The sequence below is a fragment of the Nerophis ophidion genome, unplaced genomic scaffold, assembly GCF_033978795.1.
Source record: "Nerophis ophidion isolate RoL-2023_Sa unplaced genomic scaffold, RoL_Noph_v1.0 HiC_scaffold_35, whole genome shotgun sequence".
Classification (NCBI taxonomy): domain Eukaryota; kingdom Metazoa; phylum Chordata; class Actinopteri; order Syngnathiformes; family Syngnathidae; genus Nerophis; species Nerophis ophidion.
Window position 1 is genome coordinate 225,635 of NW_026906957.1, and position 14,720 is coordinate 240,354.

Here is a 14,720-nt window from a genome sequence, read left to right on the forward strand (position 1 = left end):
TCACACCTCACTCCAACCCACTTCTCCAAAGTGGGCTGGCTCAGGGTGGAGGACAGAGTAAAACAACTTGCACTGAGCCTAGTCTATAAAATCCGCTACACCTCCTTGATACCGAAGTACATGTCAAACTACTTCCTTAACGTAAATGACCGCCATAACCACAACACCAGGGGGAGCTCCACAAACCACGTTAAACCCAGATTCCGATCTAACAAAGGTCTTAACTCGTTCTCTCTCTATGCCACATCAATGTGGAATGCACTCCCAACAGGTGTAAAAGTAAGTGCATCTCTATATTCCTTCAAAACCGCTCTAAAACAACACCTCCAGGCAACTTCAACCCTTTACTAATACCCTCCTCCATTCATATCTCATGTCCCCGGATTATAAATAACCTAATGTAAATAATCAAATGTACTTCTAATGTATATACTTGTTTTTATGCTATCTGAACTCACTATGTTCTCTGCTGGCTGTACATATCCTACTGTAAGACCTACACTGTTTCAATGTCCACATTTCTCTGTTGATGCAATTGTTGATGACTGAAGTACTGATATCAACCAAAGCTCCTCATCCCACCCCCAGATTGTAAATAATGTAAATAATTAATTGTATATACTATGATGATTAACATGTGTGATGACTGTATTATGCTGATAGTATATATTTGTACCATGAATTGATTAACATGGACCCCGACTTAAACAAGTTGAAAACTTATTGGGGTGTTACCATTTAATGGTCAATTGTACGGAATATGTACTGTACTGCGCAATCTACTAATAAAAGTATCAATCAACCAATCAATCAACCAATCAATCAAAAATGATATTTCAAATATATAAACCGTATTTTACTTTAAATCATGTATGTATGAAAATAATTGACTAGTACTGTTTTTAATGCACTTATTGTGCTGTCTGTCTAATTGTAATAAATGCAGACGAGGCGTGTTCAACGTTGACTCACACAGCGTGCTCATAACCACATTCTAGCTGTCCGCATGACGACATACGACACCACTTCACGGGGCTACCACGCATGCTCGTCACTACTGTTGCATGCTGGGTAGTGTAGTTCTTATACTCCCTAGCCCAAAACATCACAACTATGACTCAGGCCCCGCCCCTACGGACGCATGCTTGGAAGACATGCGCTTTGCGGCAAAGTCCTCCTTTTCTCCACACACGCTTCTAAGCCTCGGCACATCTCCTCACATCGCTCCTAACTACACTTTATTCATCTTCCGTGTCAGGGTAAACTCCACTCGTCTCAGCCAAATTTGGAGATTATTAGGCCCGCTTAGCTTGATAGTTGTTTGAGCGCGCCAATTAGCTTAGCATGCTAGTTAGCTTAGCTTGTTAGCCGCTAACAAAGAGACGCGGATTTGATCAACACATCGCTTAGTTAAGATCAAGTGTGAGTGTAAAGTGTTGTGATTGTGTGAAAATGTGCGAAAGAACGATAGAAAAGTATGAGGAGGAACTTTGTTGTGTGAAAATGTGTGAAAGAACGATAGCAGAGTACAAAGAGGAACTTTCTCGTACAAAAGAAGAGAACGAGAGACTACGTCAACTATTGGAGGCTGTTTTCAAGAAACCTCAAGTTGTGTTACACAGAACAGGTTTGTTTACTTCCTACTCTCACATGTTTACTAACTTTATATTTCATCATGAACATGACATGTTTGCAGCAGTCATTTCCATTAGATCAGGGGTGTCCAAACTTTTTCCATGGAGGGCCGAACACGGAAAAATGTAAGCATGCAGGGGCCATTTCGATATTTTTCATTTTCCAACCATAACAACATATATGGATTTTTTTTTTTAATCCTTAGGGTTCCTGGGGAGCATAGAGGGTCTCAGTCACTAAAATGTAAAAAAAAAGGTCAAATTATTATTTTATTTATTTTATTTAAGGCTTACAGTAAATCTCTATATCAACTTGAGGTTGATATAAAGTAAAACAAATACGGTTTTATGCCTTTTCCGTCAAACATAACTTTGTTTTTTATAGTAAAACTGAAATATGCAGTATTTAGATAGATGGATAGGACTTTATTGATTCCTTCAGGAGAGTTCCTTTATTTAGCAATTAAAGCCCTCAAAGATCAATAATGCAGGACATCATTGATTTTAATTATTTAATATTTTTGAGTAATCACAGTGAAAAGTTAATTAAAGTCCTACTAAATATATTTGAGATCCGAAAGGTTCCCCACTCATAAAGTGATGCATTTTTATTAGATTGTTTTTTTTACTTTTAACACTTAAATTTCAAGATAAACCTCCAATATATGTCAGTTTTAAGTTTGAACTATTATTTTGTTTATTTTATGCTCTTTTGTCCAAATTTTGATGTTTTTATATGGCAACCACACAACATATGCAATATTTTTCTACATAAAACATTTTAAAGTGGTAACTTTTAAGTAATAATTCATTGTAACAAATTTTTTTGTCCTTTTTTTGAGCAATGGAAAAAAAAACAAAATAAAGACACGAAGAAAAAAAAAACTGCCTGCATGGCAGCTTTGTGTCAACATTAACACGTTTTCTCACTATATTTCACTTCATTCCACTTTTTTAAAATGTTTTAATTTTTGCAATACTATCAATTTTGCAATTTTTGCAGGATGTGTGGCGGGTTAGCTGCGGGTCGCAAATGGCTTCCGGGCCGCATTTTGGACACCCCTGCATTAGATAATGTCCAAATAGAGATGGTTTGGCACGCTTATAATTAGAAAAACAAAACTAATGTTGTTTTTCATCAGATATGTAGTAGTATTGTATATGTGGACGGGGGCCCTGCTTTGGCAATAATGTGTACCCCTTTCAGAGATCACATTTAGTTCCACTTCAAACATTCACATGATGGACATTAAGATGAGATGGTATAACATGAACAATTGTGGAACCTTTTTACTCAAAGGGGGATCTCGTTGGAAGCGCGATGTATGAGCAGACGCCGTTTGGGTATAACAAAATGGTGTCTGCTAATGTAGTTTACAATGTCACTACGTCAGTAGTTGTCTAACCCTTTTCACCAAGTACCACCTCAGAAAATACTTGGATTTCCAAGTACCACCATCATGAACAGCATTAAAATACAGTAGCATAGTAGGCCTTAATTATTCATTAAAAACAAGGAAGACACATTATTTAACGAGTATATTTAATCATTTTAAATACTGTTGCATTACACACAGTTTGAACAGTAACACTGTGTTTGCAAGTAGGAAAATAAAAGACTGTACTTAAATAATACGCAGTGCACACCAGATAGATTCTGGTGCGCATCAGGTAGTTTCTAGGATGCAGTTTCCTCAGTTGACCTCTGACCTGGTCCACAGAGATGACTATACATGGGTTTCCGATGACATCACACCCGTCCCACAATTCCCTTGTCCGCCATCTTGTATGTCAAAACAAACACTCATTAAGGACGCCTCCGTTGTTATTTTTGTGAGAATGGGTCACACGTGTCGTTTGGGGCTGTGTAAACCGCGCCAATTCAGGACAAAGAACAACAAAGTACTACGATATCCCTAAGGTTATAGTAAAACAGGGAAAGGAAACCGAGCAACTGTCGACAGAAAGGAGCAACCTGTGGCTAGCTAGAATCAATCGAGTGGGATTTACCCCTGATCCAGCAAAACAACATTATAAAGTTTGCTCTGATCATTTTGTAACAGGTACTTTGAATTATGTTGCTCTCTGTATCGATGATAAAATGTGTTATGGTTAGAATGGATATTAAAACATAGGAGGAACTACTGTGCCTGTGCTTGTACTTAATAACGCTCGATGTCTGACGTTGTTGTTGCACAAATATAACCTTCTATATATAATATAGGCAATCGCTGCTTATTTTTGGACGATTTTATTAAAATTTGAATGAATTAAATCAAGTAACCCTAAACTATGCAGTTGCATAGTTAGAATCATATAGTTCTGAAAATACCTTTGGGTACTATTTATCAAGTGCTTCTGGACGATAGTCTTCAGCATATCCTGGAATCAGAGAAAGTAAAACAGGCTTAATTTTTCGTTTGGATTTTAATTCTCTATACAAGTCTGACAGTTCATCTTGTGTCCCCTTCCGTACCTCCGGTAGTTTCCTCTGTTTTAATGGTGCCGGTGTATCTCCGGATACGATTGCCTTGTCTAGCTTTCTCTTCATTGTCTTGGCGGATGTGAAGTTAATGTCCTGTATGGTCTTGTACTCAACTTTCTTGACTGCTTGGAAGTAGCCAGTAAGATTTTTCCTGTGTGACTGTCGTGTTGTCCCGCATCTTAACGCTCGTTTCAATGGCAAACAACAATGCAGAAACATGTGAACATATTTCGCCAATACCTGCCATATATGTACAGTGTCCTGATAAAACACGACCCGTCTTCTCTGATATGACCCATGGCACCAAACACATATCAGTTGATCTCTGAGAGTGACGAACACCAGCGATGAGCACACATTTATCTTCCATTGTAGCCAGTTTCATTTCCTGTACCCATCCACACACAAAGTAATTGTACGCTTCGAGCGACTTGTAGCCCTTGAGCTCATCCAGAGTGTAGGCACTAACATTGTTCACCAAATAGTTGACGATGTCGGCGTAACTTATATCCGGATAACATTTCAAGTCCGTAGTCCATTCGTGCTTTCCCACCTCATATGGCTCTTTATCGCCAATATCCTTCCATTTCTGTAAATACCTGGCTTTGCATCTAGCGTCTGTCTGTAGGGAACTTTTACGACTTCTTTCAAATTTCCTGAAGTGGACGTCATTGTTGCTGCAGAAGTGTGGAAATATATTTAGAAAACTGCCGCAGACGAGTAAACAAAGTTTTGTTGCACAAGATGGCGGCTGACTCGAAGGATTATGGGTAATCGCCGCTAGCGGAAACCCATCTATTGTCTGGTGGAGGTGGAAGAGTAAGGGGTTGCAACCATGGCTGGGGGGGAAAAGAAGAGGGGGTGGCTGCGATGAGGAGTGGGGGTTGGGGAGGACACATGCTGGTTGAACCGGTTGAAGAAGTTATTCATCTCAATTGTCCCCCCTACTGCTCTGGTCTTTGTCTTGTGGCCTGTGAGGGTTTTCACACCTTACTAGACCTCCCTCATGTTGTTCTGCTCCACCTTCTTCCTGTAGCTTAGTTTAGTCTTTATTTGAAGGGACAATGCACAGAAACATTAAGCTCAAAGACAGATATGTTCTGTTCCAGATTATAGCTATATAGCTAATTTCCATCTGCAGTCCCTGGCTATCTGTCCTTAGTCTTCCTCACATGTCCTTTCTTCTCCCGCTGTGCTGCTCTCATTGCCTCCCTGTCTCCACTCCTGAAGGCAGCTTTCTTCTTGTTGAGCACAGCTTGAACCTCCTGTGTTACCCAGGGTTTGTCATTAGGGTAGCACTGAACAGTCTTGGCAGGGCAGGTCAGAAGTTGAGGTGATCCGTAAGACAGTGAGTCTGACCATCAATGTCCTCACCATGTGGAAACTGTGTTCCATTTGTCTGTAACAGAATGACATCACACTAAGACGTTCAGTGACAGTTTTCCAGTGTTTATCAGTGATTTTTCTTCAGTTATTTAAAATTTTTGTACAGTATCAATCAATGTTTATTTATACAGCCCTAACTCACAAGTGTCTCAAAGGGCTGAAAAAAAGGTAGTAAAAACCTTTTAAACAAAGTGTTTGCTAGTGAAATTTTCTGAAATATGTAGGTATATGTTTGCTATCGTTTACATTTTCAGAATGTATAATATTGTGTTTTAGAGTAATGCTTTGACATTTTTGTCAGGTTCAAACACCGATGGCATCTCTTAGAAAAGACAAGAAGCAAATAAATCAAACAGAGACTGGTTTCTATTTACCTCATGAGGAGAAACGTCCGGGCTGCAACTTTGTACAGTTTCCCACCACGCTCTGACGAGGGAGTTCCACGCGTCCTCTTTATTTGGGTCTTTTCTGATTACATAGCTGCAGCTGTTTCTAAAGGGAGGGGGGCCGTACACAGCTTTTGCACTCAGTCATAAACAGTTCAAAGAAAAGGTGCCTGGAGTTGCATCGGGTCTGCTCCCTCTCCGCTTCATGGATCTCGGGTCAGGACAAGGTCTTCCTGTGGCTGTCAATAGATCAAAGAAACCGACACCTCCATGTTGCATCCCATCGCAGATAGTGGAGTTTTACAAGCCTTTTGTTTGATAAGATGACAGAAAGCTTTTGTCTTCTAGCAGGGGACCTGAACTCAATGGAACACAAAGTTGTGTTATAACTTATGTACAATTATTCTGACAATTTTGTTATTATTGTTAATATCTGGAATCAATTTTTGGCAGCAGCAAAGTGGCAATTTGGGTAGTTTTTAGCTCTAAAAAGTACAGTAGGTACTTGATTTACATATATGTGTAATGCCCATAAGGGTATTCCCGTAGAATATACAGAGATAAGATATGTCAATATGAAAATGTTACTTAAAATAAATTTTTGTCAACAACAAAGTGGCCATTTGGGTAGATATTTGCTCTCAAAGGGAATTTAAACAAGTAAACAGTACAGTAGGTACTTGATTTTGATATATGGAATGGTCATAAGGGTATTCTAGTAAAATACGCATCCGTAAATATGCGATGTGTAAATATCAAGATATTACGTCAAATCACTTTTTGTCAGGCAATATTACATTTAATGAAAATTTTACATAAATGAATACATCCAATCCTGTTGTACATATTTATCATGTGCAGGAAGAAATAACAGTTACAGCTGTGTGTATCTTCCAAACGAGAAAGAGGTTTTATCACATCAACATGGGACTAACAACACTCTTTTAAATCTCATCAATACCACAGAAGAGACAAACTGTCCTTTTCCGGGCACGATAAAGTCTTAAATAATGTCAAACACGTAGCGACACAATAACCAGGAAGATAAAGTGTTTATCTTACACTTAGTAATCCGCCGTGGACAGACCAAGCCAAAACTGCAGCTTCAGCGAAGGAAATACGTTTTCGGCAGGCATTCACATTTTTCCACAACACCCCTAAAGGGACATGGGGGAAAGTCCTAGTTGGAAATACTGCCGAATTAACTCCTGAACTAGAAAGTCAAGGGCGGTCACGGCATGTTCTTGTCGTCGATGTTGGTCAATTTTTTAGGGCATTACGGCAAGTCACAAGGGCAGTTGCAGCTTTTGTCACGGTTGCCTTGGTTAAATTCGAGCCCTGCTAACGGAATTAATTTTTAATCAATGTTATTAATTTGTGTGTTACTTCAAATAACTGACATGCAGTTAAGATACGTTTCATATGAGAGCAGTCTTCACCGGACCGAACAGCAGGACTGGTGTAACAATGACATTATTACACGTCACTCTTTATAACTCCTTGTGCAGATCTGATTGTTCATTATTTAAATGTTGACTTCAGTTTGAAACAAAGGTGCTAACATTCATCGCAGCATTTGGGGAGGCATGTTTTAAAGGGGAACATTATCACAATTTCAGAAGGGTTAAACCCAATAAAAATCAGTTTCTAGTTGCTTATTTTATTTTTCGAAGTTTTACTCAAAATTTTACCCATCACGCAATATCCCAAAAAACGACTTCAAAGTGCCTGATTTTAACCGTCGTTATAGCCACCCGTCTATTGTCCTGTGACGTCACTTCGTGAAGCCAACAAAAACAAATATGGCGGATAGCACAGAAAAGTATAGCGTAGTAGCTCTGATTCAGACTCTGATTTCAGCGCCGTAAGCGATTCATGTATTGAAACGGATGGTTGGAGTGTGGAGGCAGATAGCAAAAGAGAAATTGAAGAAGAAACTGAAGCTATTTAATCATGTCACGACAGACAGCGGCAACGAGGACGAATTCGGCGATCGCCACCTAACCAACGATTGCATCTTTTGACCACTGGTGCAACTTAAATCCGTCGATTGGTAAGTGTTTGTTTGGCATTAAATGTGGGTGGAGGGAAGGGCTGGATGAAAATATCGCTACAAATGAGGCATAATGATGCAATATGTACATACAGCTAGCCTAAATAGCATGTTAGCATCGATTAGCTTGCAGTCATGCTGTGACCAAATATGTCTGATTAGCACATAAGTCAATAACATCAACAAAACTCACCGTTGTGATTTCTCTGTTATGGTTTACTAAAGACGTGACGGACGGACACCAGATGGCATTAATGTCCAAAGATTTATTCTTATACAAAGTAAAAAAAAATACATATATATATATATAATACAAAATATAATAATAATAATAATAACAATACTAATAAACTAGAGAATGATGTGTGTGTCAAAAAACCCAAGAGTGTGTTGTGAGACTATGTGTATAGATTAACTGGAGTGTCTTACCAAAGTGTTGGAGGTGCGTGTTGAGAGACGCGATGCAGTCCAATAAGGGCAAGACAGGCAGGGTAGTCCGTGGAAGGAAGCGAGGAGTCGAGGGACGAAGGAAGCAATCTGAGGACGAAGGAGATCCGGAGAAGAGTGAGACGCACAGCTCACTTTGCAGGTGACGGAGAGTTTGTACTTCAACAGATAACTAAGTTCCCGCCAGGATCCCTGGGTCCACTGGTCTTTTAAGCAGCTCACGTCGTCACTCACAGGTGTAGACTGCGGCCAGCTGCGGCGGAGAGTGGGCGCGGTCCGCTTGATGAGCGTGGGGGCGTGTCCGGCTGCGCTGTCAGCGGGCCCTCTGGGTGGAACCGCAGCGGAGGAAGATGCAAACCGCATGTGACACAACATTCTCTGACTTTATTGTTGGAAATGCATCTGCTTTGAGTGTCGCAGGATATCCACAAATTCTTGCCATCTCTGTCGTAGCATTGCTGTCGTCGGTAAAATGTGCGTCCAATTTCTTGCCACTTTCGTATCTTTTGGCCACTGGTGCAACTTGAAACCGTCCCTGTGCGTGTTGTTACACCCTCCGACAACACACCGACGAGGCATATTGTCTCCAAGGTAGTGAAAACAGTCGAAAAAACGGAAAATAACAGAGCTGATTTGACTTGTTGCGTGTAATGTGTATGAGAAAATGGCAGATTGCTTTACGTTTTAAAGTCACGTTGTGACGTCATCGCTCCGACAGCGAACAATTGAAAAGGCGTTTACATCGCCATATTCACCCTTTTAGAGTTCGGAAATCGGTTAAAAAAACATATGGTCTTTTTTCTGCAACATCAAGGTATATATTGACGCTTACATAGGTCTGGCGATAATGTTCCCCTTTAAAGCAGCTGTTGTGATAGTAGCATTCGGTGTGTGCTCCTCTAAGAATGGCAGTATGTGGGGTACGTGACGAGTAAGTGAGTGGGCAAGTTAGGAGAGGTAGTGCTAGCATGTGCAGGACTGTCAATAGCATGTTGGATGTCCGGTTGTGCCCTGTGGAAATTATAAATAAAGTGAGCAAGTTGTAACTAATTGATGGCCTCATCATTCCGAAGTGAAAGGTCTCCCCTGCTCTCCTCGACTACGGTCTGGGAGCCGACAAGCAGGGAAGGTGTAAAACAGAACTTGCAACCCGGTGCATCCCTGCTTAAAGCGTCACCTTTATTGTTAGATAGATAGATAGTACTTTATTTATTCCGTCAGGAGAGTTCCTTCAGGAAAATTACAATTTTCAGCACAATCCCATTCAAGATCAGACAAACATTACAGGGAGACAGAACAGGATCGCTGACGGGTCTGCCGGCTTCCAGCGCCCCTTACAAAAAAGATGACATACAGGTAAACAAGGGGGGTGGGGGGAAGAAAAAAATAGAAGATTAAAATAAAATTTAAAAATCGGTCTTAGCCTAGGCCCTGGAGTGGGGGTGCAGACTGAGGCCAAGGGGAAAAAAAAAAAAAAGTTTTGAAGTTCATATTGTACTTCACACCCTTATTATTAACCAGTAGAATTGTAGTTTTTTGCCTTTCTTCCTCTTCAAGATGTTATTGCTTGTATGCAGTCAGATGAAAGAGCGGAAGCGGTACTTTTCAAAGGTAGTATCGTACTGTTCTCAGTTGATTGGCCACAATGCATTACATTATATACATGACAAACAGCTCAATTTTTGTTCCATCTGACATCACAAGGACAAAGATAAGACCTTCTGGAGGAAAGTTCTGTGGTCAGATAAAATAAAAATGGAGCTGTTTGGCCACAATACCCAGGAATATGTTTGGAGGAGAAAAAGAGAGATCTTTATCCCAGGAACACCACACCTACCTTCAAGCATGGTGGTGGTTGTATTATGCTCTGGGTCCGTTTTGCTGCCAATTGAACTGGTGCTTTAAATGAGATAATGAAAAAGAAGGATTACCTCCAAATTCTTCAGGACAAGCTAAAATCATCAGCCCGGAGGTTGGGTCTTGGACGCAGTTGGGTGTTCCAACAGGACAATGTCAAACACACGTCAAAAGTGTCAAGGAATATCTAAATCATGCTAGAATTAAGGTTTTAGAATGGCCTTCCCAAAGTCGTGTGGACAACGCTGAAGAAACAAGTTTATGTCAGAAAACCAACACATTTGGCTGAACTGCACCAATTTTGTCAAGAGAAGTGGTCAAAAATTCAAGCAGAAGCTTGTGGATGGCTACCAAAAGCATCTTATTGCAGTGAAACTTGCCAAGGGTCATGTAAGCAAATATTAACATTGCTGTATGTACACTTTTGACCCAGCACATTTGCTCACATGTACAGTAGACCCATAATAAATTCATAAAAGAAGCAAACTTCATGAATGTTTTTAGTGAGCAACAAGTATGTGCTCCAATCACTACATCACAAATAAATAAGAGTTGTAGAAATGATTGGAAACTCAAGACAGCCATGACATTATGTTCTTTACAAGTGTATGGAAACTTTTGATCGCGACTCTATATATGCATGTGTCCATCCATTTTCTACCGCTTATCTGGAGCCTATCTCAGCTACAATTGGGTGGAAGGCGGGGTATGTATATATATATATATATATATATATATATATATATATATATATATATATATATATATATATATATATATATAATATATATATATATATATGTATATATATATGTATATATATATATATATATATATATATATATATATATAATATATATATATATATATGTATATATATATATGTATATATATATATATATATATATATATGTATATGTATATATATATATATATATGTAGGTGTGGGAAAAATCACAAGACTACTTCATCCCTCAATCATCAGGAGAAAAATCTCCTGATGATTGAGGGATCCCCTCATGAAACAGTTCTGTAGAGATGAAGTAGTCTTGTGATTTTTCCCACACCTACATATTGCGCTCTACCACGGTATCGAGCACTATTCTCTGGATAATCCAATCAAGACATATATATAGATATATATATATAGTTTAACAGTCCAGTTGTGATTGATTGAATGCCCTGAGAATTATACTGGACATTCTTTTGTAATTGCCACAAAATAACGTGTAGTATTTTGTTAATTTCTTGCCAAAAATATTTTTATTTTATAGATATTTTCAAAGCACAATATTGACCTTAGAGCCCTCTGGCCCCCCATGGGGGACCCGGAAAATCTGTGCCTTTTAAGACCTCACTGTTGGCTTTGTAGGCTCATGTTACTTCTCAACTAGTCAAAGTTGATGCTAATCAACCTGTTTCTTCTCCTTTTTACTGAACGTGAAAGCAAAAGTGAGTCCACAAATAACCGAAACGTAAAGCAGTCGAAAATGAAATCTGAATTGGTAAAATCTTGTCTATTTCCATCCAAGCATGTGTTTGTCTTCTTGTGTCCTGCAGACGTCTGTGAAAAATATCACCCACCTGAGCAGCAGGAGGGGTCCTCCACTATGGAGCAGAGGAGGTCACAGTACCTCCACGTGAAAGAAGAGGAGCCAAAGCCAAAAGTGGAGGAAAAACAGCGGCTGTCCCCCCACTTTATAGAGGAAGACAAGAGACACCTCATCAGTGTGAATAGTGAAGATGATGAGGTGAAAGGTGAAAGTGAGGAGAGGGGAGGGGGGGAGCCTCCAAGCAGCAGCTCAACACAACACATGACAACAGAAGCTGATGGAGACCACTGTGGAGGATCACAAGCAGACAAGCTCTTAGCTCCACTATCAGATAGTGAGGACACAACGTCACACTCTCCTGACACTGATGATGAAGACTCTAAAGATGATAAGACATGTCACACTGACAACACTCACTTCACATCTTCTCACTCTCACAAAACTTTTAAATACCATTGTAGTCTGAAAAGACACATGAGAAGACACACCGGAGAAAAACCTTTTTCTTGTTCACTCTGTAGTAAAGGTTTTGCACAAAGTTCAAGTTTGGTAAAACACATGAGAACACACACTGGAGAAAAACCTTTCTCTTGTTCAACCTGTGGTAAAGGTTTTAGAGAAAGTCAACATTTGAAAAGACACATGAAAATACACACCGGAGAAAAACCTTTTTCCTGTTCAATCTGTGGTAAAGGTTTTAGAGAAAGTCAACATTTGGAGGTACACATGAGAACACACACGGGTGAAAAACCTTTTGTCTGTTCAATCTGTGGTAAAGGTTTTACACGAAGTCACTATTTGAAAGTACACATGAGAACACACACTGGTGAAAAACCTTTTTCCTGTTCAATTTGTGGTAAAGATTTTAGAGAGAGTATATATTTGAAAAGACACATGAAAAAACACACTGGAGAAAAACCTTTTGTCTGTTCAATCTGTAGTAAAGATTTTACAGAAAGTCGATGGTTGAAAGTACACATGAGAACACACACTGGTGAAAAACCCTTTTCCTGTTCAATCTGTGGTAAAGGTTTTACACAAAGTCATCATTTGAAAGTGCACGTGAGAAGACACACTGGTGAAAAACCTTTTTCCTGTTCAATCTGTGGTAAAGGTTTTACAGAAAACTGGTGTTTGAAAGTACACAAGAGAACACACACTGGTGAAAATTCACATTCCTGTTCAACCTGCAACAGAAGCTTTTGTCAACAATCAAAGCTTGTAGCACACATGAGAAGACACTCTGGAGAAAAAGTGTTGAGTTGTGGTGTGTGTGGTGAAAGATTGTCTTCTAAGTACCAGTGTAAGAAACACAAGTGTGCTGGTGAGAACAGCAGCAGCAAATGAAACTGCAGGATTTGAAATAAACTGTCCAGACTTTCATTTTGACTTTCTAACAACATCAGCACATATAACATGTGTGACATTGTTGTTTGTCTAACAATCTTTTTAATATGCTTCTATATTTATAAATTAGATAGTTTATATTAGTGCTTTTTTCAGTCAAGCACATGCATTAATATGCAACATTGTGTACTTTTATTAAAAAATGGACAGAACAATTAGAGTAAAAAAGTGAGAGTAAACAGTAGAATACATATTTTTACATGCAATAAACATGTGTGTATGTATACACACACACACACACACTCATATATATATATGTACTGTATATTCATCATACAATTTTAGACCTATTTATATGAAATATCAAAGTATTACATATTGTATTTGTAATTGTTAATAATCCCATAGATTATCACCTTTATATGATATACATATGTACTGGTTCACATCTGAAACATCTTCTGGACCACTTCAGGAAGCATATTATTATTTACTTTATACATCATTTAAACCAGGAAGGCGCTATCCTCTTGTCTCGGAACATAGACTTCGCATTGAGCCACATTTGACTAACTGCACTAGAGCAAGCCCGGTCACAGGCAATTACAGAGCCTGCTAGCCTGGGTATGGAGTCAGTTAAGTTAGAACTAGCCAGCGCCAGGCTGGATGATCCCTGTACACATAGCAATTTTCGTAGAATAATACACAACTCACAAAATGTTTTTTCTACTGTATCTATGACTTCGTCAGAGTTAGACATGCGCTCTACTGAGGTGGCAAATTATGATGCGTTCAGTTTATCGCAGCGCCAAGTAGACAATCTGAAAATTCCCGTCATATCAATTCCTAGATATGGTCGTAATTATTTTAAGTACACTGCGCATAATAAACGCAACATTATTAATATTGCTACTACGGATAATTTTATCAACAACTCCTTAAAACAGCCCACTACCTATAATATGGGCTTTCTAAACATCAGATCTTTGTCTCCCAAAACGTTATTAGTCAATGAGGTCATTAGAGACAACAACCTTAACGTCATCGGTCTTAGCGAAACCTGGCTCAAACCAGACGACTTTTTTGCGATAAATGAGGCATCCCCTCCTAACTATACGAATGCGCATATTGCCCGTCACCTCAAAAGGGGAGGGGGTGTCGCACTAATATACAACAAAAACTTTAACTTTAGTCCTAACTTAAATAATAAATATAAATCGTTTGAGGTGCTTTCTATGAAGTCTGCCACACCTCTGCCTCTGTGCCTGGCCGTTATCTACCGCCCCCCAGGGCCCTATTCGGACTTTATTAGTGAATTCTCAGAGTTTGTTGCTGATCTAGTGACGCACGCCGATAATATAATTATAATGTGGGATTTTAATATCCATATGAATACCCCATTGGACCCACCGTGCGTGGCGCTCCAGACTATAATTGATAGCTGTGGTCTTACACAAATAATAAATAAACCGACGCATCGCAGCGGTAATACGATAGACCTAGTGCTTGTCAGAGGTATCACCGTCTCCAAAGTTATGATACTCCCGTGTACTAAAGTAATGTCCGATCATT

General features: G+C 39.3%; 3 protein-coding genes across 4 annotated transcripts in view; 2 read left to right on the forward strand and 1 right to left on the reverse strand.

Annotated features, from left to right (window-relative positions):
• LOC133546642 (gastrula zinc finger protein XlCGF8.2DB-like) overlaps positions 1-14,720 on the forward strand; it is a 244,536-nt gene that overhangs the window by 210,309 nt on the left and 19,507 nt on the right. The gene's annotated exons all lie outside the window — the stretch shown is intronic.
• LOC133546637 (gastrula zinc finger protein XlCGF57.1-like) overlaps positions 1-14,720 on the reverse strand; it is a 147,072-nt gene that overhangs the window by 44,334 nt on the left and 88,018 nt on the right. The window lies entirely within an intron of this gene.
• On the forward strand, positions 1,110-13,184 carry LOC133546635 (oocyte zinc finger protein XlCOF6.1-like). Of its 2 annotated transcripts, XM_061892428.1 has the most exons (3): positions 1,110-1,627; positions 7,857-7,944; positions 11,809-13,184. In XM_061892428.1, the coding sequence occupies exon 3, from the start codon at positions 11,859-11,861 to the stop codon at positions 13,146-13,148; it is 1,290 nt and encodes a 429-aa protein (XP_061748412.1). In that variant the 5' UTR covers positions 1,110-1,627; positions 7,857-7,944; positions 11,809-11,858; the 3' UTR covers positions 13,149-13,184. The 2 variants fall into 2 exon arrangements, with proteins under 2 accessions (XP_061748412.1, XP_061748411.1); XM_061892427.1 differs by lacking the exon at positions 7,857-7,944 and having other exon boundaries at positions 1,111-1,627.

Bases quoted from the DNA above. Each gene is read 5' to 3' on its own strand.
- LOC133546635 (XM_061892427.1), top strand. From the start codon at position 1,453: ATGTGCGAAAGAACGATAGAAAAGTATGAGGAGGAACTTTGTTGTGTG. The intron at 1,628-11,808 runs GTTTGTTTACTT...TGTGTCCTGCAG, and splicing joins AGTTGTGTTACACAGAACAG to ACGTCTGTGAAAAATATCAC.